The sequence below is a fragment of the Zalophus californianus genome, chromosome 4, assembly GCF_009762305.2.
Source record: "Zalophus californianus isolate mZalCal1 chromosome 4, mZalCal1.pri.v2, whole genome shotgun sequence".
Classification (NCBI taxonomy): Eukaryota; Metazoa; Chordata; class Mammalia; order Carnivora; family Otariidae; genus Zalophus; species Zalophus californianus.
Genome location: NC_045598.1, coordinates 5,905,776 through 5,933,138, shown reverse-complemented (window position 1 = coordinate 5,933,138; position 27,363 = coordinate 5,905,776). Strand labels below are relative to the sequence as shown.

The 27,363-nt window shown below is 54.2% G+C and overlaps 1 protein-coding gene across 10 annotated transcripts in view; it reads left to right on the top strand.

The window, feature by feature from the left end:
* RERE (arginine-glutamic acid dipeptide repeats) overlaps positions 1–22,401 on the top strand; it is a 418,893-nt gene extending 396,492 nt beyond the window's left edge. For 6 of the 10 annotated variants that reach the window (XM_027580026.2, XM_027579626.2, XM_027579705.2 and 3 more), the window contains 11 exons: positions 9,928–10,090; positions 11,031–11,123; positions 11,517–11,716; positions 12,926–13,087; positions 13,590–13,703; positions 13,960–15,290; positions 15,399–15,621; positions 15,920–16,640; positions 18,443–18,589; positions 19,135–19,315; positions 19,663–22,401. In XM_027580026.2, the coding sequence (XP_027435827.1) occupies positions 9,928–10,090; positions 11,031–11,123; positions 11,517–11,716; positions 12,926–13,087; positions 13,590–13,703; positions 13,960–15,290; positions 15,399–15,621; positions 15,920–16,640; positions 18,443–18,589; positions 19,135–19,315; positions 19,663–19,696 (3,369 nt within the window). In that variant the 3' untranslated portion in view covers positions 19,697–22,401. The remainder of the gene's footprint in view (positions 1–9,927; positions 10,091–11,030; positions 11,124–11,516; positions 11,717–12,925; positions 13,088–13,589; positions 13,704–13,959; positions 15,291–15,398; positions 15,622–15,919; positions 16,641–18,442; positions 18,590–19,134; positions 19,316–19,662) is intronic. The other 4 variants (XM_027580098.2, XM_027580252.2, XM_027580334.2 and 1 more) reach the window with 1 other exon arrangement.
* The last annotated feature ends 4,962 nt before the right edge of the window (positions 22,402–27,363 follow it).

The window sequence follows — 27,363 nt, the reverse complement described above, 5'->3', positions numbered from 1 at the left end:
AAGCAGATGCTTAACTGCCTGAGCCACCCAGGCGCCTCCACCCAGCCACCCAGTAGCAGTTATTTTTAATGACGTTACTTGGGAAAAAAAGTCAGTAGTCTGGTATCTATTTCCCAGAGGTTAATTTTTTAGACTTAATTTCAGGTGAATTTTAATGCTCAGGAAATACTCATTCCATCAAATGTTTACTGAATACTCATTATATTCAAGATACTACTTGCAGAAGAAGTAGACACAGTCTTGGGGATGCTGGACGGGTTCATTCATGGTTATGGTCCAAAGGAGAGCCTGGGTGTACTGGGAGAGAGGCAAGTGCAGAAAAGTGTAGGCATGCAGACATCGTGATGACCTCAAGGGGGTGAGGAGAAGGGTAAGTAAGGCTTCAAGGAGAACATGGCATCTGTGGTGACCTGAGCGCAGAGTGGTGAGGACTCAGATCCAGACACTGAGGAGACAGTGGTGTGGGGCTTGCGAGGCTGTAGCCCATGAGCAGAAGGGAAGCACTGAGGGATAGCAAACTGGCCGTCGTGTTTGGTGTAAGCCAAGGGCTGTGAGAGGTGGGGAATGCAGTTTTCTAGAAGGGTCTTCTTCGGACAGAGGGAAAGTCCTGGGAGAGACAGCAAAGCAACTGGGCCTTTGTTCTGTTGGCCTTGAGGAGCCTTCGTTGATTTGGAGAGGGAAGTGACAAGGTCAGAGCTGGGCTTTGGGAAGACTGAGTGCGTCTCTGTGGAAGAGGAAAGGCCAGCCTAGGACCTCTGGACATCTGAGTAGCGGTGTGGGACCAGAGGTAGAATCCCCAAGTGGCTGAGGTCAACAACTAAAGCAACATAGAGTTTAGGAAATCTCATTACAATTTTGGCAAACACAAACAAACAAAAGAAACAAAAAAACCCCACAAAACTGTTTTAGTTCCTCCACAGTGTATAAATAGTGGTAATCATGATTTTAAAAAAAAAATTCTTTAACCTCTCAACTAGAATTTTATTTTTAAGATTTATTTATTTATTTGAGAGAGAATGTGAGTGGGGGTTTGGGGGGGGGACAAAGGGAGAGAGAATCCCAAGCAGGCTCCCCACCAAGTATGGAGCCTGATACGGGGCTTGGTCTCATGACCCTGAGATCATGACCTGAGCCGAAACCAAGAGTTAGACGTCTAAGCTCAACCAGCTGAGCCACCCAGGTGCCCCCCAACTAGGATTTTTTTAAAGAGATGTTGGGGGGGTGCCGGGCCCCGGAACATCTCTATGAGCATGTTAGTGTGGCCTTTTCTTATAACCTGTTAAATCCAGGAGACCTTCACACACTTCCCGAGTCATCTTTTTCCTCCCTTTCCCTTACCGTTCCCCAGAAGAGGAGCTGGAGGTGGGGAGGAGAGGTTGCCTTGCCCAGAAACAGGCTGCCTCCTCACCCTCCATCTTCCTCTTGCATGGCACGTTAGATAGGTGCCCGTGCAGCCTCTTGCACGCAGATGGCAGTGATTCTGCTGTGTGCCTTCAAGCAGATCATCATTCTGTCAGATGCACTCTGAGACCACAGAGTTGGTATTTAACGATTAGCAGCAGAGAGGGCTGACAGTGTCGGGGCTCCTTCAGGGATTAGGGGATTCAGTTGGTTAACAAAAGAAGGAGCCCAGGAGAGCACTGCTTTAATTACCAGAGTCGATGCTGGAAGACAACCAGTTGCCTGCTGGAAAAAGATCTGTAAAGGTGGCTGCTCCTAAACATAGCTGGTGGTTCTACCCAGTGCCCAGCTTCTCACCTCAGATGTTCGGAACAGTTGTCAGCTCCAGCCCTTGAATCCTCAGGGAGTGGAAGGAAAGAATGACTTGCATAGGAGTCTGTGCCAGGAAATTTTACTGACTTGCTTCACTACCCCTGAGTTAGTAGTTTTTGCCAAGAAACGCAGCTGTAATTCCCAGGCAGAGGTGGTCGTGGATGTCAGGGGGGCCAAGCTCAGCTGCAGGGTCAGAGCGCTCTGGTTAGAGTGCTTCCCAGGGGACGTGACCCATGCAGGCTTTCCCGATCCGCTCCCAGAGCCACAGCCACATTCCCCTGGGGTCTTGACCACTGTTGGGGCCCCGGGTTGGGGAATGAAGTCTGAGAAGCAGGTTTGTGCCATGTTTCCTTCTCCCTTCTGCCCCTACAGGGTTTGGGACCTTGGTTTCGTGACTATTCATTGCTTGCTGGAACTTCTCTCTGGAAAAACACACCTTTAAAAAAAAGAAAAAAAGGAAGGGGGGAAGGAAAGGAAAGCTTTAGATTTCTCCATTCCATCCAGCAAGTGGTGGGATTCTTCACTCCTCTGTGCCTGGGTCCCCCAAAGAAGGGGCCAGATGGTAACTGAAGGGCATCCTCCAGAGATTTTGCGGGGGAAACCACACCCTGATTCTAACCAACTGTACTTCAGCATGCAAGATGAGGCATTGGGAGAACAGTTAGGGTACTCTGTCTACATATTCGTGTTAAAATATTTAGCATTGGAACAGTTAATAAGAGGTCTTAAAGAATTAAAATAATTTTCTTCTAAATGCTTACTTTCTAACCCCTGTGGTGGGGTATGTCAGCTGTGTGCGGAGGTGTGCCACACGGTGGGTCCCGTCCCATCACATCGGCTGGCAGTGGCAGGTGGGCTTGAGGAGCCTGTAAGGTAGCTTCAGAAAGAAGCTCTGTTTCTAATGCCATTATCCATGTGCAGCTTCCCGGGCCTCCTCCGCACCCCCGCTCTCCCCTGCTGCCCCTCTTTGAGGATGCCTGTTGAAGCTTTGGTGCAGAAGAGGAAGTGAGCGGCAGCTCCCCTCCCCAGTGGAGGAAGCATCTGTGGGAGGCCTTTACTGGGAATCTTCTGAGGCTGGCACCTAGGCACTCACTGTGGTGCAGGGACCCAGATTAGAGTCTTTACTTCCTTCCCTCTTCCCTGCCCCTCTATGCACAGACCAAGGACTGGTTTCTCAAGGCCTTCCCTGACATAACTGTAAGGCCAGCAGTTCTCCATTTTTTTTCTGCTGGTCCCAGAACCACTGTGAGAATGGAAGATAATGGAACACGACTCTGTACACTGAATTGAAAGGAGTGTGTGAGAAGAGAGTTATTCCCAAAAGACCGAAGCCTTCCTTAGCCTAATAGTAGATGGCAGGCTGCAGGTCCCCCATGGTCTGCATGCTGGGGTCCCTAGACCTCATCTTCTGCCACGTACCACCCCCACACCACTATCCCCACCCCAGGATGTCATGCCTTTTTTGTATGGTTGTGGCAGTAATAGTGTTATAATCACAAAAATTGGGACTTAGTCCTGGATGTACCCTTATGTTTCTCACATGGGACAAAAATAATTGATTACCTTTTCCTGCCTCCACATCAGCCTCCCGGAGAGCTCCTTTCTTGAGGTAATGGCCGGCCTCCCGGAGAGCTCCTTTCTTGAGGTAATGGCGGCTAAGGTGTAAGAGATCCCAGGAGTGGTGCTCACCACGGGGCCAGCCGCGCTCACCAGGGGGCCAGTTGACACTTACAGTGCTTACAGAGCCTGCTTGCTGCCTTCTGTGCCTTCCTTTCCCCAGGGTCCCTTAGAAGACATGCAGCTTATCTTCCTTTAAAAATATTGTGTGTGTGTGTGTGTGTGTGTGTGTGTGTGTTTTGTCAGGCAGGACAGGTTACAGGTTCCCTTCCCTTTGCAGTGCAGTGCCTGTGGGAAATTAAATAACAGTCATGTTTGTGGACATTGTTTTAACTCACCAAGTGGCTGCAGGTAAATTAACCTGCTAGTAAGACAGGAAGGAGACCTGGTCAGCTTGTCTCCTGCGGCAGGGCTGCCAACTCCCTCCTGTAGTCCCCCACCCGGCTTCGCTCTTACCCACGCACGTATGGTGAGATGCTTGCCCTGGGCCCTGGAGAACACGTCGCCAGTCTGTTGGTCACCCAAGGTAAAGCAGCACTGGGCCCAGCCATACCAGCAGAACTTACCTGAAATGAGTTTATACCCGAAAGCTACTGGTAAGTGGTGAGCAGCACCCCCCCACCGCCCCCGCAACTGCTTCAGTTCAGATGATCCAGGCGGCGGGGGGGGGGGGAGGGGGGGGCATGGAGGGAGATTACCCCAATGTTTTATGTTGAGTGAACCTGATGGACTCGCGGTCTAACACAAGGAAGCACAGAAGTACAATGGTGACTGCAGAGAAGGAACCAGTCCTCCTATAATTCCAGGTGGCCAAGCCCAGGAAGCTTCTGGATTACAGGAGTGGCTGTGATTGAGCTGTGTGCTGGTGCCTGGAGCCTTTTGTCAACCTCTCTCATCCCAGCCCCCACCCACCCACCCACATAGAGCACCGCCCCGAGCACCTTATAGCCCCCGCCTCCTCTGCCTGGCACCCCCCCCCCCTCATGTTTTCTTTTTGATGGAAAATCAGAGAAACCAAATGGGGCCTGGTTCTCTACCGCTGAGTGGTTTGCCTGGGGAGAAGACCTGCTGTGTAGAGATCCTGCCTCAGGGTGGGGAGCTGGTGCCTAAATCCAGGAGCAAATCCCTTATTGCCAAAGTGCCTTTTTGCATTTGACCAGTTGGGAAAATCCAGCGCGCCCCTGCGCCCTTAACACCAGAGAAAAGGCGAAGAGTTGGGGAGGGAGAGAGAGAGAATCTGCTAAATATAGACCAGTGGATTTAAGCGCTTCTCTTGGCAAGCACTGCAGCCCATAATGCTGTCAATTGGAGAGGACTTCGCCCCCTCTCCTTTCCTTTTTTGCCCAGGCACTAACCCAGTTTAGTTGCTCGCTCGTGCTGTGTGCAGTTACAGCACGGAGATGTGAGGTGTGCTGACTGGGAGGCCTTGTTGTGCAGCGGGTGAGAGCATCGGGAACAAAACGATGGGCCCCGGCCATTCACGTGCACGTTGGTGCCTCTGTGTTTGCTCGCAAGCAAAGGCGGGAGCTAATTTGCAAGGCTGCCTTTGTGGAGCTGCCTTTTGATCAATGATTGCCTGTGTTAATGTTTCAGCAAGCTATTGATTTCTGCAACAGCTTTTGTTCCCTGAGTATATGTGCAGCGGGTCTCTGCAGCACACACTATGCATGTTTGATTAAAGTTCAATTGACTTCGTTCCTGGTAAGGCCTCTGGTTGCCTCATTCCCTATTTGTAGAACCAAAGCTTTTCCCGACATGTTCTTTTGTTTGTGCTCAAGACCTAGCCACCCATGCAGTCACCAGTATGCTGTTTCTAATCCTCCTAGATTCGCTCCATTCCAGTGTTTAATCCCCTCGTAGACATTACAGTGGTTGAGAGGCAGCTAATAAAACCTGGCCTGGATTTTTTTTAAGTCGACTTCATTGATGTGTAATTGGTATACATACCATTTATACCATAAAAATGCACCTACTTTACGTTCAATGAGGGCACAGTTCAAAGAATTTGATAACTGTAACCTCCATGCAAATAACACCACAATCAGTTCATACGATACTCTCTTCACCCCAAAAGGTTTCCTCGTGTTCTTTTATAGGTAGTTTTTCTACTTCCTTGTCCTTCAGGCGCATTTACTTTTTGTGATTGTAAATTTGCCTTTTCTAGAATGGAATCATACAGTCAGTACCCTTTTCTATCTGGCTACTTACATTCAGTGTGATGTTTTGAAATTCATCCATATTGTCAGGTTGATCAGTAGTTTGTGCCTTTTTACTGCCACATAGTATCTAGCAAATGTGTGCACAGTCATATGTTTATCCATTCTGTTGAGGGGTGTTTGGATTGTTTCCAGCTTTTGGCTACAAAGAGTAAAGTTTCTGTGAACATCTGTATAAAAGTCTTTGCGTGAGCATATGTTTTTATTTCTTTTGGTTAAACACCTAGGAGTGGAATCAATTGCTGGGTCATATGGTAAATGTTTGTTAAGCTTTGTAAGAACTGCCAAAGTTTTACAAAGTGGTTGAACCATTTTATATTCCCACCAGCAATGTATGAGAGTTCTAGTCACTACCCCATCTTCCTGAAGTTTGAAATTTATATTTGCATTTTCCAAACTAATTTATAGGCCTATAGTGGAGACTCCTTCTGGCTTGGTACTCAGGTAATAGAATCTGTTCTGGACTCCTTTTCCTTGTTTTGGTTTTTAAGATTTTATTTATTTGTCAGAGAGAGAGAGAGCATGCACTGGCACAAACAGGGAGAAGCAGACTCCCCGCTGAGCAAGGAGCCCCGTGCGGGGCTCGATCCCAGGACCCTGAAATCATGACCTGAGCTGAAGGCAGACACTTAACTGACTGAGCCACCCAGGCGCCCTCCTTTTAAAAGCTATTCTTTCTTTCTTTTTCTTTCTTTCTTTCTTTCTTTCTTTCTTTCTTTCTTTCTTTCTTTCTTTCTTTCTTTCTTTCTTTCTTTCTTTCTTTTTCTTTTCTTTCTTTCTTTCTTTCTTTTTCTTTCTTTCTTTCTTTCTTTCTTTCTTTCTTTCTTTCTTTCTTTCTTTTCTTTCTTTTCTTTCTTTCTTTTCTTTCTTTCTTTCTTTCTTTCTTTCTTTCTTTCTTTCTTTCTTTCTAGATTTTATTTATTTGAGAGAGAGCATGCATGCATAAGAGTTCATGAGTCTGGGGGGAGGAACAGAGGGAGAGGGAGAAGCAGACTCTCCGCTGAGCAGGGAGCCCAACTCGGGGCTCAATCCCAGGACCCTGAGATCATGACCTGAGCTGAAGACAGATGATTAACCAACTGTTGAGCCACCCAGGGGCCCCTAAAAGCTATTATTTAAGTGTTGACAAAAAGTTTTTGTTATTTCAATATTAGGTTTCTTTGTCATGTCCTAATTTTCTCACATACTCTAGGAGTGGAGTACACAGTGCAGGAGTGGAAGTTAAAGTTGGGAACCTGTGGTTTTCTCCTGAGCCTTTTTTCTGTCTGGTGTCATAGCCTCCCTGAACTCTGGCTTCCCCGATTTTAATCGAGTTATGCTGTCTTTTAAAACCATTTGAAACTCTTTGAGACATTCACATTTGAGAAATAGAAATACATTTGACCTTAACACAGGTTAAAACGGCTCAGGTTCACTTACAAGCAGATTTTTTTTTATATATATATGGTCCAGTACTATATATATATTTTTCCTTTTTATGATTTTCTTAGTAACGTTTTCTTTAGTTTACGTATTGCAAGAATACAGTAAATAATATAACATACACAATGTGTGTTAATTGACTGTTTATATCATTGGTAAGGTTTCTGGTCAACAGTAGACTGTTAGGAGAGTCATAAGTTGTACCTGGACTTTTGGCTATGGGCAGCGGCAGAGGTGGGGTGGGCGCCCCCACCCTCAATCCCTTGTAACTGCGTGAGGCAGCACTGTGCTAGACCAGCGCTGCATGGAGATGTCAGTGCAGTTGCTAACAGCCATCCGCTCTAGCTGAGGTTTAGCAGAGACCCTCATTTTCTCTCCCATTTTTGATTCCTTCTGTCTCCTATAGCTTCACATTTCCTCTTACATCCCAGGCTTCTCATCTGCTGGCCCCTAAAATGACTTCAGCTAGAGGAGGCAGTGGGAGGTACCACTTTGGGGTTTCACATTCTTCCTTCTAGTTTTGGGATTGGGCCATGATTTACTGCACTGGCTGTCTTTTTGAACCAATAGAGTGATGTCACTCTGACAAAGGATTGAAGGGTGACAGTGACTTGCCTTGGCTTTTGTTCTGTATTTTCTCATAGGAAAACCAGAGTCAGATCAGTTTTATATCAGCACAGGTCTCTTAATCCCCTAGTGGATTTATGAATTTGTTCCCTCTAGCCAGCCAACACCAAAAGATCAGTACAGATAAGTGACTTTCCAAGTCAGGAAAATAGGAAGTAAAAAGGCAGGAGCCAGGAGGTTCTCAGATCATGACCTAGGGGCTCAGGATGCTCCAGTCACCACAGGGACAATTGTAGCCTACATTTGTGGAATAACATGTGATAGACAAACAGGTCAGAAATCCAAGGGCATTCCTACATTTTCCCTTATCGCTGAGTTACTGTCTCATGGAACTGAAAAGAGTGGGGAGAGCTTGCAGACTTGTGTGTGCTAGTCCTTGGCGGTTGACTCCTGGCCTCCTTGGCCTGGGGTCATGCTTCATCTGTTAAATATTGGCAGTCACTAGCATTTTGTTAAGTGGCACTTGGAAAGACTGAAACATAACGACAGCTCCAAGAGATACATGCTCTAGGCTTATGGGAGCCAGTCAGAAGTTCCTTTTGAATCACAGGCTCCTTTAAGGATCTGACAACAGCTGTGGTCCCGCTTAGAAAACACACAGGCATAGACTCCAATTCTGAGTAGTGAGCACCCAGCACACACGTACTACCTGCTTTGCAGAAGCCATCTCCCCGCTTGAAATCTGTCCACTTCTCTACAAACTCACTTCTCATCGCTCTAAGGCCATTGCTTTCTGGGGGATGTTTTAATGAAACCTCATCTGACTGGATGCTCCAGCGATCACAAGAGTTTGTCGCGTGGTATCTGCCCTTGTTTGTCCACTTTAGTCTCCCCAATACTGGTCTTTCCAGCTAGATCTCAGGTCACTGGAGAACAAAATCTTTGTTTCTCTCTCTTGGATCCTTCATTCACAGGGCACTGAGCCTTTCGTGAGGCAGTGTGCTGCTCTGGCCAAGTAGCTCCCACAATGGGGTATACGAGTTACCCACAGGGTGGCTTCCCAGGATTCAGTAGTCAGCCACGCTAATTGATTGTCCACAAGATTGATTCAGTTAGAGATAATTAATGTGAACTACACACTTCCGCTGCTTTGTTTTTTTGGTTTTTTGGTTTTTTTAATTCCCGGTAAAGATACTTTATTGGGATGTTTAAGAAATTGGTATTGTGTCAACCAGGGTTAGCCAAACATGCCATTCACCTGTTGGTGTGTATGGTGTGCCTGCTGAGCTCCTGGAGGTGGGGGTAGCAAAAAGTGCCCCTTTCTTATTTTTAAAGGTTTATTTGTTTGAGAGAGAGAGAGAGAGAGCACGCGTGCCCTCACCCACCTCAGAGGTGGCAGAGGGAGAGAATCTTGAGCAGACTCCCCGCTGAGCTCAGAGCCTGACAAGGGGCTGGATCTCACGACTCTGGGATCATGACTTGAGCCAAAAATCAAGAGTTGGACGCTCAACTCACTGAGCCACCCCGGCACCCCGAAACTGCCCCCCTTTCTGAAAGTTGCATTTGGGCTCATACCCCCTTGCTGTTTTTTGTTTTGTTTTTTAAGGATTTCTTGCCTTCGTTTCTGCTGGGCCATGGAAAGAATAGCTCCTTCTGCTATAAAGGCTGGCCTTGTGACGTATGGCACTTCCCCTCTGCGTCACCACCACTGTGTCTGTCCCTCAGGGTCTTACTTTGTCTTCACCTTCAGGATGCTGTACTAGCTTGTCCCGATGTGGGCACTCAGATTGGGGTAGAGGCTGTGGAGCAGTTTTCCTGGATTTCGGGTCTCTGTTTTTCTTGACCCCCCCGTTCCCCATCATCTCAGTTGTTTCCTTTGCTTCTTTCTGGAATAATCTAACTGTCCAGGCATTTCCTTGTCATACCTGTATGATTTCAGTGGAATGCTGTGAAGAAAACATCTGTGCACACACACTGCTGGAGGGCAGGGATTTTCCTTCTTTTCGATTGTTTATTGGTGTACCTCTGTGGTGGCCTCTGGCACATGGTAGGCACTCAGCAAATATTTGTTGAATGAACGAATGTTCTTGAAATCTAGAAATTGTGCTCTGCTGGGCTGAGGGGACAAGCCCATTCACCCAGTTAGTGGGCAGCTCACAGGTGTGTCTTGAGCAAGCACCGTTCCTCTCATGACTGTCCTTTGTGCTCATTTCCAGCACAGCTGTTAGGAACCAGCTGCTGCTCCTGGCGGAAGAGGGCGGGCGTGCTGTGGGAACGGGAAAAGCAAAGCCCCTCTGAACCCTTCCGTCACAGCCAGCCTTCTCTCCTGCAGGGGGAGCTGATCACCTTCTATTACTACTGGAAGAAAACCCCCGAAGCAGCCAGCTCCCGGGCCCATCGGAGGCACCGCAGGCAGGCCGTGTTCAGGAGGATCAAGACCCGCACCGCATCCACACCCGTCAGCACGCCCTCCAGACCCCCCTCCAGCGAATTCCGTAAGTGAGGGACTTCTCCCACGCAGCCACAGGTGCATTGTCCCAGCTCTGGGCCCACCCTCACAAGCATCCTTGTCACAGTACAGGTTGGGGACATAGTGGGTGCTGTGCATATGTGCAGAGCCTGCACCCAGATGTAGTGCTGACTTTGGGGTTTTGGTAGCAGAGTTTTACGAATCATTCATGCATTTAAATTTTTAAAATAAACTCAACATCATTTTAATTTTTTAGGGAAATGTAAGTCTTGACCATCTCTCGGGGTGTTTTCAGTAACTTCGTTGGAGGTTGTTCACTTCGTAGATGATAAACTGTCTGAGTCTCATTGCGTTGGTATTGTGTTAGCAGTAAGAGCAGATTAACATTTTCTTCTTTTTCCTCCTGCTTTACCAAGATCCTCCTCTTGGTCCCAGTGTGATGTGCAGTCTAGTATGATACCTTCCTAACCCTTAAAAGCTGGCAAACAGCGGTGGGTCTTGTGGTTCTGTCCTGGCCCGTGGTACTCAGCCTGAGGGTTGCTTATGTTGCACTTGCAAACAAATAATCCATGTGTGCTGGCGGGGGGGGGGGGGGTGTAGGACTCGATGGAGAGGGAGCTCCTCAGGATGCCTCGATGTGTCAGGGAATGTATATGGATGTACTTCGCCTGTTCACATTCCCAGTTGTGGGTATCAGTGCCTCCCACGCCAGGATTCAGGTGTGACATCAGTCTCCAAAAATAGGGTAGGGCAGACCCTTGGGTACCGCCCCACACACGAGTTCTTCCCTCTGATCTCTTGGCCCTGAGGAATTCAGAGTGGTCCTTCATGAACACTGCCCCACCTCAGCCTTCCAGGCCGCTCTGACTGGTGGCTTAGAGCCTGGGGCAGGTCACAGGTGGTCCCGGTCTTGGCCAAGCATGATGGTTTCTCCCCCACCCCTGTTGTGTTCCTGCCATGCCCAGTGGACTTGAGTTCAGCCAGCGAGGATGACTTTGACAGTGAAGACAGCGAGCAGGAATTAAAGGGGTACGCCTGCCGCCACTGCTTCACCACCAGTAAGTGGGGATCGGGGCGGGGGGAAACAGTGGGAGCATCCACTGAGACAGACCAGGCTCAGGCACTTTCAGGTTCTGAACATTTCATGAGTCCAGTTGAAGATCTGCCAGAGTGTCATTGGCTTGACATTTGCATTGTGCTTCAGGGTTACTTGAGAAGGCAGAAATCTGTATATTTTGTCACTCCCCTGTTTACAGTCAGTGTGGTCGGAGTCGGGGTACCTGTGTTTTTGGGAAGCCTGTTGGCATCTCCTCCCAGGCACCATGGGATTGGGGAGGGAGGTGGATGTTCCTGAAATCCTCAGGAGAGAGCAGGCAGCGGCAGAGTGAGTGATGGGCATCTGTCTGAGCCGATGGAAGGGCCCCCACCCGCATTCCTCTTCCCTCACGCAGCCTCCAAAGACTGGCACCACGGGGGCCGGGAGAACATCCTGCTCTGCACGGACTGCCGCATCCACTTCAAGAAATACGGCGAGCTCCCCCCCATTGAGAAGCCCGTGGACCCTCCCCCATTCATGTTCAAACCTGTCAAAGAGGAAGATGATGGGCTCAGTGGGAAGCATAGCATGAGGACTCGGCGCAGTCGTGGCTCGGTGAGTCCTCAGGGCAGGCGACCCGGGCCACTTCAGGTCACTAGGATGCTGGGGCTTGTGCTTCCCAGGAGGCTGGGAAGCAATTCGTTTTAGGTAGAGAACCAGCCCCCTCAAAGAAGTGATGATTGGCTCAAAGGTATTTGTTTTGTCTGTGGCTCTGGAAAGAGCCTCTGCTTTCTCTCTCCCTGCCTCGTGTCGTCAGTGGGGTGCACGTCCTGAACTTACTTTTACAGAGAACTCTTAGGTATCAGTGTCTGGTTCAGTGCAGGCTTTACAAGTCTCCCAACTTTCCTCTGGCCCCTGGGCCCACCACCTGTAGTGTGGCATCTCTCTGCTACTTAAAACTTGCAGGTGCTTTTTTTTTCCCCTAATATTTGATTCAGTTTTAGAAACTTTTGGTACATTTATCTCCTCACTGTATAGCCTTTTTCATAAAGAGGTTTTGTTTTCCAGGTTGGAAATGTGGCAGCAGGGACCTTTGGGAGCAAGGGTTTTCCCAGCTTGGGAGCTGGGGATGCCCCAGGGTCCTTCCCTGTGGCTGGCCTCCCCAGTGGCCCTTATACGCATGTAGATGGCACCGTTCACCTTCCTCTGACCCTAGCATCTTGTCAAGGCTGCTTGTTCCCAGGCCACCCGGCAGATGGACTGACATGAATCATTGTCGCCCCATCTCTTCTGAGCCCCATGGCTTTGCAGAAACATGCTCAAGTGCTTGTGGTTTTAGGAGCTGAGCTACATTATTTGACGGCTTCTCCCTTTGGGTCACTTCTCGTACTGTCAGATGAAATCAGCAGGTGTTTGGTTTGGTTTGGGTGAGGAAGTGGGCAGTTCTGTGGAATAAACAGAAAGAGTGAGGTGATTTGAAGCAGAGTGTATGATTGTCATTCTGGAGAACTTGGCAGAGTAGATGGCCCTTGCTGACTTCTGCCCCCTCAGAAAATCTTGCTCGTTTCTACCACACAATATCCAGGACCATCCCTAGAGATGAGTGCTTTGGGTTTAAGAATTGCTCTTTTCCATGTGAACCCACCCATTCACCCCCTCCTCCCCTAGCTCCATATTGACCCCCCACACAGTGAGGGACAGCCAGAGGTGCCTGTGCTTGCCAGGGCCTGGTATTTGCCATAATGCTGGTGGTGGGGTCTGCTCCTGAGGCTCCTGCGTGTGTGCTGGGGTCTAGTCTCACCAGCCTCCGGTTTGGGTGGGCAGATGTCTACACTGCGCAGTGGTCGAAAGAAGCAGCCAGCCAGCCCTGATGGTCGTGCCTCGCCCATCAATGAAGACATCCGCTCCAGTGGCCGGAACTCGCCCAGCGCTGCCAGCACCTCTAGCAATGACAGTAAAGCGGAGACAGTGAAGAAGTCAGCCAAGGTGAGCGCCCGTCCCCAAGGGTAGTGGGCCTGCTTGGCCCTGCCTCTCATTAAAACCCCAGGTTGCTGGAGTTGATGTGCAGCTCCCTCAGATGAGGCCCTGCAGGATGTTCCTGGAGGCTCCCTGGGCATCAGCATTGCCCTAGACTAGGGCTGCAGACTGCGGCCTGGGGTCTAGGGTCTGGAGAAAGGGGGTCCAGTGCAGCTCCCAGCACTGACCTTTGGGGGCCATCTCTGCCTTGAGTTTCCCAAGGCCTCAGGGGCAAAGGGTAGGGTGTGATTGGAAAGGCTCCTCCCTCCCCCCCGCCCCAAGCCAAGTTATTTCCACCCCCAGATACTTGTTTTTTCCTGGCCTCAGCTAGTCCCTTCCAGAGCTTTCTTGCTTCTGGAGATGGAACTCCCGAGTTCGGGAGCAAGGTGTCAGCAAACCATCGTCATTTACCCTGAGGCTAATGGGACATTCTCTCTTGGCCTGATGCCCCTCTTGGGCTTTCCCACTGCAGAAGGTGAAGGAGGAAGCCTCATCCCCCCTTAAGAGCACCAAGCGCCAGCGGGAGAAGGTGGCCTCTGACACAGAGGAGGCCGACAGGACCAGCTCCAAGAAGACGAAAACCCAGGTGAGATGCGCAGCTGAGCCGCTGTGACTGTAGCTGGCAGCTAACACCCCTTGAGAGTCCTTGAGCCCAGATTCTCCCTGGGGCCTAGCGGTGCCCCATCTCCTAGGGAGGGACCTAGATTGGTTCCCGAGACTGGCCGAGTCGAAGGAGGACCTGCGGTCCCTGAGACCAGGCTTGCCGCCTTGTCCGCTAGCAACGCAGGGCAGCAAGAGGCTCTGCTCTCCTGGAGCTTCATCCCTACCATCTCTGGCCCTAGGAGATCAGCCGGCCCAACTCGCCATCGGAAGGTGAGGGAGAGAGTTCGGACAGCCGCAGCGTCAACGATGAGGGCAGCAGTGACCCCAAAGACATCGACCAGGACAATCGCAGCACGTCCCCCAGCATTCCCAGCCCCCAGGACAACGAGAGCGACTCGGACTCTTCGGCTCAGCAGCAGATGCTGCAGGCCCAGCCCCCAGCCTTGCAGGGGACCCCCAGTGCGGCCCCTCCAGCACCCTCCACCGCCCCACCGGGAACCTCTCAGCTCCCCACACCAGGGCCCGCGCCCTCTGCCACTGCAGGCCCTCCGCAGGGCTCCCCCTCGGCCTCCCAGCCCCCCGGCCAGCCACAGGCCCCGGTGGTTCCTGCTCCCCATGCTCATATCCAGCAGGCGCCCGCCCTGCACCCACAGCGGCTGCCCTCACCACATCCCCCGCTCCAGCCTCTGACCGTGCCAGCTGGCCAGACCTCCGCCCCACCTCACAGCCAGCCCCCGCTGCATAGTCAGGGCCCAGGTGGCCCTCACAGCCTCCAGGCTGGGCCCCTGCTGCAGCACCCAGGCCCCCCTCAGCCCTTTGGCCTCCCTCCCCAGGCCTCTCAGGCGTCAGCTCTCCCTCATGCCTCCTTGCAGCCCACAGCCTCGCAGTCAGCACTGCAGCCCCAGCAGCCCCCACGGGAGCAGCCCCTGCCGCCAGCCCCCTTGGCCATGCCCCACATCAAGCCCCCACCCACCACGCCCATCCCCCAGCTGCCAGCCCCCCAAGCCCACAAGCACCCGCCTCACCTCTCAGGGCCCTCGCCCTTCTCCATGAATGCCAACCTCCCACCCCCTCCAGCACTGAAGCCCCTGAGCTCCCTGTCCACACACCATCCCCCATCAGCCCATCCGCCCCCCCTGCAGCTCATGCCTCAGAGCCAGCCCCTGCCCTCCTCCCCTGCACAGCCCCCAGTGCTGACCCAGAGCCAGAGCCTGCCTCCTGCTGCTGCCGCTCACCCCCCAGCAGGCCTCCACCAGGTGCCCCCCCAGCCCCCATTTGCTCAGCACCCCTTTGTCCCTGGGGGCCCTCCTCCCATCACCCCTCCAACCTGCTCCTCCACCTCCACCCCACCTGCAGGACCTGGCCCCTCGGCCCAGGCACCCTGCTCTGCTGCTGTTCCCTCGGGAGGCAGCGTACCCGGGGGGACAGCCTGCCCGCTCCCCACGGTCCAGATCAAGGAAGAGGCTCTGGATGATGCTGAGGAGCCTGAGAGCCCACCTCCCCCACCTAGGAGCCCATCCCCCGAGCCCACTGTGGTGGACACCCCCAGCCATGCCAGCCAGTCAGCCAGGTACTGGCTCCCCAGGAACGCGGGCACAGCCAGGGCAGGGATGGGCTGGGCAGCTGGGGCAGGCTGCGGCTTAGGCGGGGCCCCAGCGAGAGACGTGGCCTTCTTTAGGTTCTACAAACATCTGGACCGTGGTTACAACTCGTGTGCGCGGACAGACCTCTATTTCATGCCTCTGGCGGGATCCAAACTGGCCAAGAAGAGGGAGGAGGCCGTGGAGAAGGCCAAACGGGAGGCTGAGCAGAAAGCACGAGAGGAGCGGGAGCGCGAGAAGGAGAAGGAGAAGGAGCGCGAGCGGGAGCGCGAGCGGGAGCGGGAGGCGGAGAGAGCAGCCGTGAGTTGGGGGTCAGCCAGGCAGCGGGGGGGTCCCTCCCCAGCTCTGCTCTTTGGCTCACTCTCCGATGCACAGCCCCATCCAGGGCACAAGGGAAGCTGTAGGCACAAAGCAGACTGTCCCAGCAGGGGCCGGACCACGTCCTGGCGGCCCAGGCCTGTGCCCCGCCATGGCTGGGGCCTGCTCTTGGTGTTGGGTGGATGGACCACGTTGGCTGGCCAGTGCGGGATGGCGGCAGGGCCAAGCTCAGCTCTGCATAGTGAGTGCCTGCCCCTCACACCTTCCCTTCCTTCAGCAGAAGGCGTCCAGCTCAGCCCACGAGGGCCGCCTCAGCGACCCCCAGCTCAGTGGTCCTGGTCACATGCGGCCATCCTTCGAGCCGCCACCAACCACCATTGCCGCGGTGCCTCCATACATCGGGCCCGACACGCCTGCCCTTCGGACTCTGAGCGAGTACGCTCGGCCCCACGTCATGTCACCCACCAACCGCAACCACCCCTTCTACATGCCCCTCAACCCCACTGACCCCCTGCTGGCCTACCACATGCCCGGCCTCTACAACGTGGACCCCACCATCCGGGAGCGGGAGCTCCGGGAGCGGGAGATCCGGGAACGGGAGATCCGGGAGCGGGAGCTACGGGAGAGGATGAAGCCAGGCTTCGAGGTGAAGCCCCCGGAGCTGGACCCCCTGCACCCAGCCACCAACCCCATGGAGCACTTCGCCCGACACAGCGCCCTCACCATTCCCCCCACTGCGGGCCCCCACCCTTTTGCTTCTTTCCACCCGGGCCTGAACCCCCTGGAGAGGGAGAGACTGGCCCTGGCGGGCCCCCAGCTACGGCCTGAGATGAGCTACCCTGATAGACTGGCGGCCGAGCGGATCCACGCCGAGCGCATGGCATCGCTGACCAGCGACCCTCTGGCCCGCCTGCAGATGTTCAACGTGACTCCACACCATCACCAGCACTCACACATCCACTCGCACCTCCACCTCCACCAGCAGGACCCCCTCCACCAAGGTGGGTGACCCCCGGGCTGGGCTGTGAGAGGGTGCTGTGGGTTGAGTTCTGGTGTAACAAGGTACAGGGCAGGGGCAGAGGCAGAGCCGCTGTCCAGAAGTGGAGGCGGTTCTTTCCTGAAGGAATCCCTCATTCCTGACAGCTGAGAATGGTCTGCGTCTGTCGGGGAACCCTCTCGTTGCTTCCCTCACCCGCAGCCTTTGTCTCCGCCCAGCCCCTCCGTTCTCCAGAGCTACAAGTCCCCAGAATGCTGAGTCACCCTGGGGCCCTTTGCTTGCCATTTCCTGGATAAAGCTTAGGTTCTTGGCCCTGTACCTCTGGTGCCGGGGATGGTGGGAAGCAGCCTGTGCTCACTGAGTCGGGTTAAAGACAGGAAGTGGGGCCTGAGGAGCAAGGCAGAGCGATGGAGCCCAGGTGGAGGCAACTGGCACACCCAGGGAGGCTCCAGGGTAGCTTTCGGTGAGAACTTAAAAGAACAGTTCTCCTGTTCCCTCTTTGGGTACAGGGCCTGGGCTTCTCTTGGCTCATCTGGTCGGGGCTACGCAGTCCCATCCGTTCTGGGAATGAGAGCTCCCAAAGTTCTGCCGACTGGCCAGCTGGGTGGAAGGCAGACAGGTGCAGCTGGAGTCCCTGCTCCATCTATAGCTCTGCAGACCGGCGAGGTGGGGTGGGAGGGGCTGGGCCTGCACTCGGGGACCAAGGCCTGCCATGGAGTCCCAGGGCACAGCCCACATGCAGGACTTCAGAGTGGCCAGACCTGCCTCCGTGCTGGGGAGGAGGGTGACTGATAGAGCAGGGCCCAGAGGTGGGGAGGGCAGCACCTTGCTTTCCATCTCTGCACTGAGCCCTGATGGGGAGGTTGGACTGTGTTCAGGCAGGTGGTTCTGCGGAAGCCTGGGAGCTGTCCCTTTCACTCCATGGTCCTGACACCTGGAACTTTGATGCCACCCGGCATGGGCTGTCTAAGCTCCTGTGTAACCAGTGGATGTGTCTTAGTGCTGTTTGAGGACAGGCAGTCATTCGTCCATACAGCATTCATCCATGTGACAAATAGTTACGGAGCACCTGTGATATGTCAGGCGCAGCTGTAGATGCTGATAGCAACCCTGTCCGTTTTACCGGCCCAGTCTGGGGGCAGTCAGTATACCTTGGAGTGTGAAAAGCAGTCCGGGTTCTGGAGGACAGCTAACCAGGGGGAGGGAACGGGAGCTGGGAGCAAGGTTTCAATGAGAAAGTCACGAGGAAGCCTCGTCAAGAAGGTAACTTTGGAGTGGGCTTGAAGGTGGGAAGGGACGTCTGCAGGGAGACAGGGGCACAGGGCCCAGAGAGGAGAGAGCAGGGCTTAGTGCACCTCCTCCCTGCCAACGGCATGCGGCATCTGGCAGCACCCGCTCTGCTGACCCCCTGTGGGTTCTGTGGGTGAAGGGCCGGGGAGGCGGCCCTGGGGTCCCTGTGGACCTGACAGGTGCAGGGCAGGCCTAGGGTGTTCGGCCAGGTGGGCTTGGATGACCAAGGGTCCTCAATAAAACAGCGTGGAGGAGACTCTGCTTGTAGGGGTGCGAGGCGCTCAGGAATGAGAGGAGGAAATGGTGTGTGAACTTATCTCTGTGTTACTTTCTGGAACTTTCCTGCAGGTTGGGGTGGGGGCAGCCACTTTGGGTCAGGATTTTTGGTGGCCCTGCTGGCCAGGAGCCGGCTATGGTGAGGAGGAAGTCACTGGTAATTACACCCAAGGAGGGCGGACACGGAGAGAGCCCCAGAGCCCTGCACCACTTGCATCTGGTCTTCTGCCTCTTTTTTAGGTTCAGCAGGCCCAGTGCACCCGCTGGTTGACCCCCTGACCGCTGGCCCTCACCTGGCTCGTTTTCCCTATCCCCCTGGCACCCTCCCCAATCCTCTGCTTGGACAGCCCCCCCATGAGCACGAGATGCTTCGTCATCCAGTGTTTGGTAAGAATGCGCCTGGGGGAGGAGGGGCCGGTGTGAGAGTTGGGTTGGTATCTGACGTCCCGTTCGTCCATCCATCCATCCATCCACGTATTCAACAAATACCTTCTGTGTGCCGGGAATCCACCTGGGAACCAGGCAGGCAAACCCCTGCCCTCAGAGAGCTGGGGGTGAGTGAGTATAAATGAGTCCTTAGAGCCAGGACATGGACAGCGTGAGGTGAAGGAGTGACAGAGGCGCTGAGTCTAAACCGAGGGTTCAGAGTGGGCCTCTGTGAAGAAGGAAGAGCTTGAAACCTTGAGGACGAGGGAGTGCATATCCCATCCTCCCCTGACCTCCACCCCTAGGGTCAGGGGGTCCAAGGGCCAGTACTTTGGGCCTCCTCTCTCTCCTGGGGTCGGGGGGGAGCTCTGCTACGCCGGCCCCTGCACAGTAAGTGGGCTCCTACTCCTCCCCGCAGGGCTGTCTCCTGACCCGACCTCCTTGAGGGCCTCATCCTGGCCACTCCCCTGGCCCTTCTGTATCGAAGGCTGTTTTGTGTTTGGCAGGTACCCCCTACCCCCGAGACCTGCCTGGGGCCATTCCACCCCCCATGTCTGCAGCCCACCAGCTGCAGGCCATGCATGCCCAGTCAGCAGAGCTGCAGAGACTGGCCATGGAACAGCAGTGGCTGCATGGACACCCCCACATGCATGGTGGCCACCTACCAAGTCAGGAAGATTATTACAGGTGAGGTGGGGAGGGGCTAGAAGGGGGTGGGGGCTCACTTTCTTAGCCCAGGCTCCCATGTACCCCACCGGTGGGCCACTGACCCAGCCTAATGGTCGCCCCTCCTGGCCGTGCCCACCGTGCTCCTCCCATATCAGCAAGTGCCAGACTCCTCCCCGTGGCTCTGCGGGCCCTGGCCTCTTGGCCCTGGAGGGGACTCCCACGGAGCCATCTTGATGGGAGGGAGGGGAGGGGGAGGGTCACCTGCGTGGGAGGCCACGCCGGTCATCTGCACCCTCGAGCTGCATGCCTGGTCCCACCTTCCCAGGCCTGGTACTGAATACTTTCTCCCTTTGTTTTCTTTCTAGTCGACTGAAGAAAGAAGGTGACAAGCAGTTATAAGTTATTTATTTGTTAGCGCTGGCTGTGGAAACCCCAGTTCTTGGGGGGAGAAACAGGACTTTTTACATACAATATGAGCTACAAAAGCAAAAAGAATATCTTCTAAAGATTTCTTTATATATTTAAAAACCCCACCACTAAAAATGTTATCAGCATAATAGTGTTTGTTTGTAGAGAGGATTCCTTGAGACTGGTTTGGGTCTCCCTGCATGACAGTCCCCCAGAAACTTAGTGAGTCCTGGACTGGACTGAACATTCAGAAAACTTTCCCTGCAATCTTGGGGTTTGGCTTTAGTTTTCTTTTCCTTCCTTGATTTCTTGGTAGGTGCTAGAATCCAGTTCACACCCTTCACTGTGCGTGCAGACACACTCAGTTACGTGTGTTCCAGAACCCACGAGGTTTGCAGATAGGTGGCATATGAATTTGGAATCCAAGAGCTATAATTTTTAAAAAAAACTTTTATTTTAATACATTGTAGGAGATCTTCATAATTTGAGAAAGTTCTGCAGCATGGCTTTTTACGTCTGTAAATAAATAATTTTAGAATGGCATTTTTTTTTTTCTTCCACAAACTATTCTGATCTATTTTTTCCAGCCATGTCACTAATTGTGAATTCCTACCAGCTATTGACAGAATACAGAGTTGATTTTTTAATAAAAAGTTATATATAATTATCCCTTTAATTAAAGGGAGCAGATGGGCGTTACTAATTGCAAACGGGCAGAGGCTTGGGACGCGGAGCAGTCGCAGCAGTGAGCATCCAGGGGTCTGCAGGGTTGATGTTATGGACCGTTTCTTTTGTTTTGCTGCCTTGATTTTCACTTCTGTCTGTTCCTAGCTTTTGCTTTGCCAGAGGTGCGGATATCTGTTCGATGAAACCGTTTTTATTTTGTCCCAGGAGTGCAGGAGTTAAATGTCCACCTTGTTCTGTCTCTGCAGGATAGAAAGAAAGCACATGTTTCTGTGTGTCTGATTGTAGATTTCCTTCTAGATTTCTGTGCACACACATTTGGTTGTTCTGGATGAACTGCCTTTTTAAATACTCTGACAATTTCATAAACATTCTAGAAAATTCAAGAAAACACCATTCCTTACAAAGAACTAGGCACACACACTTGCCAGGGGAATTTGTTTTTTAAAAAAAACCTCTTTTGTGTGTGTCATCATTAGGATCTTCCTGCGGGGAGGCCAGGTCCTCCTGGCCACGCAGCTGGAGGCCCCGGAGTTGGCATGGTTGTGGGTGGCGGCCTGTGCATCTCCCCCAGGAGCAGGTCCGTGTGTGGTGACCCAGGTCGGATGGGGACACCATTTGAGTCCCACCGTTCCTCCTGGGGGCAGGGACAAGAGTCGCAGCTGCTGACATGGAATGAGAAGGCAGGCTTCCTTGCACCTGGGAGCTGCCAGTCTGAGGGCTCCAGCTGCTCTGCGGAGCGTCCACCTCTCCTTTCTGAGTTGCAGGCATGGTGTGCTTTCTCCGGGGCGGAGGGCGGGGGACCTGGGGACGTCTGCACCTGGGGATCCGGCCTTCTGTCTCAGGGTGTGATCTTTCCTGTTCCATCCCCCCTCAGACTCGAGGGCCGCTTCTGCCATTGTGTATGGTAGTCCCATCGGAGAGCTGCCGGACTGCTGGATGACGTGGCAGAGTGCCCGAGGGTCGGTGGGTGTGGGGTGTGGCCAGGACTGGGACTCGGTTGCGGACAGGACCAGAAGGCTGGCACGTTGACCCAGAAGCCAGCAGGCATTAGCTGAGATTCAGGTTCTGGACTCAAACCTGCATCAGGGGCATTTCCAGTTTCTATTAAAACTATGTTTGGTTTCAGTTGGGACAGACAGGATTGTTTTGTCTGCTGGGAATGTTCTGGAAATGTTTGTCGCTTTTCTCTTTCATTTTCTCCCGTTCCATTTCTGCCTTAACTTCAGCTCCTTAGAGGGAGGCGAGCTCAAAGGAGTCCTGTGTCCCCAGACTCGGGCCGCACAGGCAGGAGGCACTTGTTTCCTCTGGGGGCAGGGCCGGCCCTCCTGCAGCTCCTGCCTGAGGCCCCCACCTCCTCTGCATCTCTTGTTTTCCTTTTGGTGGAACACAGTGCCTGCCATTCAGTTAGACCTTCTTGACCGCCTCTCTGTGTCATCCGTTTTTCCAAAGAAGAGAGAGTGAAGTACTTAGAAGTCTTTACTTGAAGACTGTCTGAAGGTGTTTTCTCGTTAGGTTTTGGTTTTCCCCCATATCCCAAGGTGAAGCACTGAGATTCTTCCATTTAAGAGCCTAGGACCTGAAACCCTCACCTGGTCAGCCAATTTGTTTAGGAGGCCCCAGATCTTCACAGTGTCTTTGAAGCCCAACCCCTTGGTTTCCTTTTGGATTTTCCTTCCTTTTGTTTGAAGTTTGGTTTTGCTTTTCTGTGTTTTGTACGTATCTTGTTGAATGTTGTCAAGATTGAGCTTCATGTCCCACTGCAGCAGCAGAGCAGAGTGTACATTCTGATTTGCTACGTTTATATATATCTTGAAGCTAAATGTATATATGAGTAGTTTGCCATGAGATAACACAGTGTAAACAGAGTAGACACCCAGAAATCGTGACTTCTGTGTTCTCTCCATTTGAGTATTTTGTAATTTTTTTGAAATATTTGTGGACATAAATAAAACCAAGCTACACTACAGCAGCTGGTGTTCTCCAGTGGACTGTGTCTCATTCCTGGGAGTGGGTGGGGGTCTTGGCAGCTGCCCCTACCCAGGTTCCGCAGGCTGGGGAAGGGGCAGAGGGCAGAGCTCGGGTCTCAGCTGTTTCTGACACACTGCTTCCCTACCCTCCAAAGCACCTTCCAGATGGATTCTTCCTGCCGTGTCTGGTAGGAAGGGTTTCTGTGGTGAGTGCTCTCAGGGCTGCTCCGACCTGCTGGCTTGAGATGATTGGGACCCGCAGCGAACTTACCCAGAGGATGACAGCCCTGGGACCGTGGACACCCTCTCCTCGCTCCGATTCCTTTCTCTTCCTGCCTCTCACCCACACTTCTAATTTGGGGACACCCTCCACGGTGAGCAGGCATGTAGCTCCTTCCCTGTTTAGTGGAGAGGTCTTGAGCTGCCCACCAGTGCAGTGGCCTTCTCCTCCTCCCGTGCCCCTCTGCCTCTCCCTGAGGCCTGCCCGTGTGCCAGCCCACCCTCAGAGTGCCCTCCGGGGTTGGGATGCATTCCAGCCGGTGGCCTGCAGGGTGTGGGTGTGGCCAGGAGGGGGCAGCAGTCATTAGAACGGATTCAGGCTGAGCTTTCTGACGCTGTCCAGCGCATTTTCGTAAAGCCTCAAGACTATCCCTGGAAGTTTATATGCTCGCCTTCCCGTCTGGAGTATGGGTTTCTAGATGCCCTGGGAGACGGAGCAAGAGCAACCCTATCGATAAACTGCCCTCAAACCAGGCCGACACCGCCTAGTGGTGGTAAAGGCCTGGGGAACGGCTTGTGTCATTACCTGATTGAAGAGACAGTTTTGCCAACCAGGGGACCCCGGGGGGCATCCACACCGATGCCCCTAGAGGCAGGTCCGTGTTCTCTGACAGCAGGAGTCCTGCTCAGCGACTTGGGTAACCCGTTAGGGGGGATGAAGTTGGGTCGGCCGGAGCGGATGTGGGGGGCACAAGTGACTCTCATTCTGGGTCGTGAAGGCAGGATGGGAGTGGCAGGGGTGCGGAGGGAAGGGTGAGCGGCCGGCTTACCTAGACGGTGCTCTTTATGAAAATAGCGTTTGGTGGCCTAAATGTATGAACTACAAATCCCAGATAGGTGAGGGGCTAAGGCCTCAGCGTCCGAATGAACATAACGGATTGATGCTGCGGAAAAGATGCTCGGATCAGAGCTGCACAGGTGGCCCTGGTTTCTGAGGGGTGGACAGCTGTGGCCATCGTCCCCACCCTGCCATGCGCCCTTCCTGAGGCCGAGAGCCTGCAGCAGCGGACATTGGATTCATGAGGAGGACAAAGCGTCTGCCATCCAGCCACTGTGCCCCTGGCCGCGCCCTGGCCTCTTGCCCCTTGGATGAGCTGGCGTTGGAGTCCCCGTGGGTGGATCCTCCGCTTGGGCGTGGCGGCTGAGCAGCCCCTCTGGTCGGGGGGCTGAGAAGCGGGAGCTACGGAAACGGCCCTTGGCGGGGCTGGGCACGTGGTCGCCGTGTTGAGAAATCTCTGGTAAGTGGAGGTGAGCCGGGCGGCTCACCCAGGCACCACCTGTGCAGGCTGAGGCCGCTTACCCACGGGGTAAGGATGCACAACAGGGCATCAGCAGTGACCTCCCGCGTTGACACGGAGTCGCAAGACCCTCAAATACCAGGCATGTGAAGCCGAACAGTTGTGGGTGCGGCGGCAGATGGGGGAAGGCCAGGGCCGAGTGCTTCTGCGTGGAAGCTCACAAGGCATGTGAGGGGTCGCCCCCACGCCAGTCTCTGGCGGCCACCCGGTGAGACCCTGAGCGGTGTGATCTGGCACCAACACAGATCTCAGCTATCACCCTCGGCCTCTCCCGGCCAACCCAGTCGACTGGCTCCCAGACTCAAAAGCTGTGGAATCCGAACAGGCCCAGTTATACCAGACAGCTGGGGTCGAGCCCCAGGCCCCAAGACCAGTGGAAGTATCTGTCCTGCACTTGACCCCTGAGCTGTGGAGACACCAAGGGGCAGAGGGACCCTTGGCCTCCCTGCCCCCTCCCAGGGAGAATCAGCCAGACGAGCCTGCCGGGGAGGCAGCCGTGGGGTTGGCTGTCCAGTTGGACTCCTCGGGCTGCAGGAGAGAGGGAGCTCTCTGGAGTCCTGGGACTCCTGGTGGGAGGCAGGGCCTGGCGGGAGTCCGGCTGTCGGAGCTACAGGGTCTCTTGTGGCTGGAGCCCGTGGCCAGGAATAGCGCGTGCTTTACCACGGGACTTGCCCACCCTTCCTGGCCTCTCTGTCCTGCATTTTTGGCCCCTGGAGGTCTCAGTATCTGAGGTGGTGTCCTTTCCCTGGGTCCTCACACTGGGTTCCCAGCTGCCCTGGGGGGCTCTGGCAGCTCGCATTCCAGACTCCGATTCTCTGACCGACCCAAGGCAGCTCCTCTGGTAGCTGTCTTCACCAGGACCAGCTTCCAAGTCGTGTGTAATTGTTTTCTTCCGGCATATTGGGGACCCAGGCCGCAGAAGCTGCGCCCGCATCCCCCCACCCCGACCAGGTTCCAGTGTGTGGAAGGCGCTTGCTTTGCAAATGTTTGCTGACTGAATGAACGGGCCCCTCCCCCAGAGGGAGGCTCCTCGGTGCACTGACCAGATGTGCTGTTGAGTCATAGGCATGGGTGACCAGAGAGAAGGGCCTTTGGCCCCATCCAGGGAGCTGGTCACTACTGGGGCACCTGAAGTGACCCCTCTTTCTCCCTCAAGTTTCTCCCAGTCCTGCCTCCCCCTGACCACCTGGGCCTGCTCTGGAATCTCACAGCCCCTCTGGCTCCGGCCCTGGTCTGCCCCATTCTTCGATGTTCGGGCAGGGAGGGGGGATCTGCTTCACAGTGGTGGCCTCTGTTGAACCCCTAGGGTGTGGGACACCCAACGTAGTGAATTAGATTAAAAACAGACCTGAAGGCACTTCTTAGAAGACCCTTCCAGCCTATGGAGGGCATGTTGTTTAAGAGCTGATGTCTTCTGTGTGCCTGCCCACCAGCTGTCACTCCCAGGTCGCCCCTGCTCCCCTTATTTTTTGCACGGGCTCTGCGGCACCTTGGTCCTCGCGACCGCTCCTGGTCCTGACCGCCAGGTGGCAGCATCTGTAAAGCCCTGGTGCCATTCTTCCGCCACTCTGCCCGCAGGGACCGAAGGTCCCCACCCCTGCGATGTAGGGGAGAGGTGCGTAGGAATGGTGATGCATACTTTGTAAAAGAATAGATGTTTCCTGGAGGCAAGCAGCCAGAGAGGAGGGATGGGGTGATCTGGGCAAGGGGCAACTGGGAACAGGTCACAGCCGGAGCATGGGAGAGAGATGGGGGCTGGGGGCTGCCGATGGCATGGGCAGGGCCCAGCATGGATGTGACGGCAGGGAAAGGCTGTTGGGAGGACAGGAGGTGCTTCTCTGTGGTTTTCAGCTGCATTCCCCACGCTGGGCCGTGCACTAGGTGCTCAGCAAACATTGGCTGAGTGGCAATCACCCCGTGATCACCTCAGCAGTGGTGATTCCCAGCATGATGGCTCTAGAAGTTCCCTGGAGAGTCCCCCTGAGCTGCCGCTGCCCTAAGGGCCCTGTGCCCCAATTGTGCCCCCATCTCAGGACATCTGCGCCTCCTCCTCCGAGTCTTTCAGGAAGAGGGTGCTCGGGGGCCCTCCAGCCTGCTCACGGCTAGGACGAGGGCACAGCATGCCCCTGCAGACCCTGCACACATGACTTGAAGGTAGTGTGAAGCTGAGCACCTCACTGCACAGTGGGCCCTGGCCGTTGTCCGTTCTGGCACATTCCCTCAAAACCTGCAGCCCCGGGCGCCTGGGTGTGAGAACACCACCTTGCCCAGTCCCCGCTTCCCAGCGCAGGGCCCAGGGTTAGTCCAACAGTCTGGGAAGACAGAAACCAGACGGCTGAAGGCTGTGCTTTTACGACTGGCCCCCTGGCCCCACGCTCAGTATCTGCTCCCGCGTGGGCCACGGGCAGGGGCAGTGGTGCGTTCGTTCCCAAGCAACATCAAGGCACGGGAGTTGGTTTTTCAAGTCTGCTGAGTGGAAAGTCAGGAGTGGCCGGTTTTAGTGGCTCGGAGGGCGTCAGTCTCATCGCGGGCCCACGGAGCGAAGGCTTCCCTTCCCCTTCCTCTTACGGTAGCCAGGCGGAGACCGACCGTGGGGAAGGACCACGGCAGCTCCACGTCTCCTCCAGAAACATCAAGCAGCGTGAGATCTGGAGTCAGATTCCCCGGTACAAGCGTGCGACCCTGTGTGACCGGGGCCAAGCACTTACGGTGCCTGTCTCGGGTCCAGGTCTGCCTGCCAAGCGGAGCCGGGCCAGCTCCGCCCCCTCGCCCGGGAGGACGAAGCCCGAAGGCTGCAGAAGGCACTTAGCTCACCGCAGGGCCCGTTGTAGGACGTGGGGGCCCGTGAGCAGTGGTCACTGTCCTCACCATCATCACAGCTCCATGGTGAAGCCCGGAGAGTGGTTCTCTGAGATGTGGAAATCTCAGCGAGTCCTGGGCCTCACGCTTTGGATCCTGTGGTTGCTCCCCCTGCCATCTGCTGGGAATAGACCTGAAGGTCAAGGGCAGCATTTGGGTGCTGGCCTGAGGGGTGGCCAGGGCTCTGCTCCGCCCACTGACTCCGTACGGATTCCCACGTGTAAGAGCAATCTCTGTTTCCGTAGAAAGTTCTAGGAAGAAGGCCCAAGGTTTGGAAGCCCGGAGAGGGGAGCCTCCCTCTTCCTTCTTTCTCGCGTGAAGATTTGACCCTTCTGGGCAAAAGCATCCCAGACCAGGGGCCAGCCATCCGACACCACATTTTCTAAAATGTCTAAAGCTCTTGTAAGCAATATAAGTGCAGGGTGGATGAGTCTGGGGTCCCAGGAAAAGCACGGGACAAACAGGAGGCCCAAAGGAATTGCATGACTGAAAAGTCACCAAAGTTCTCTCCGCTTCACCTACACATGGAGCAGGGAGGATGAGCCTGGCCTCACTTAGCCTGTAACTA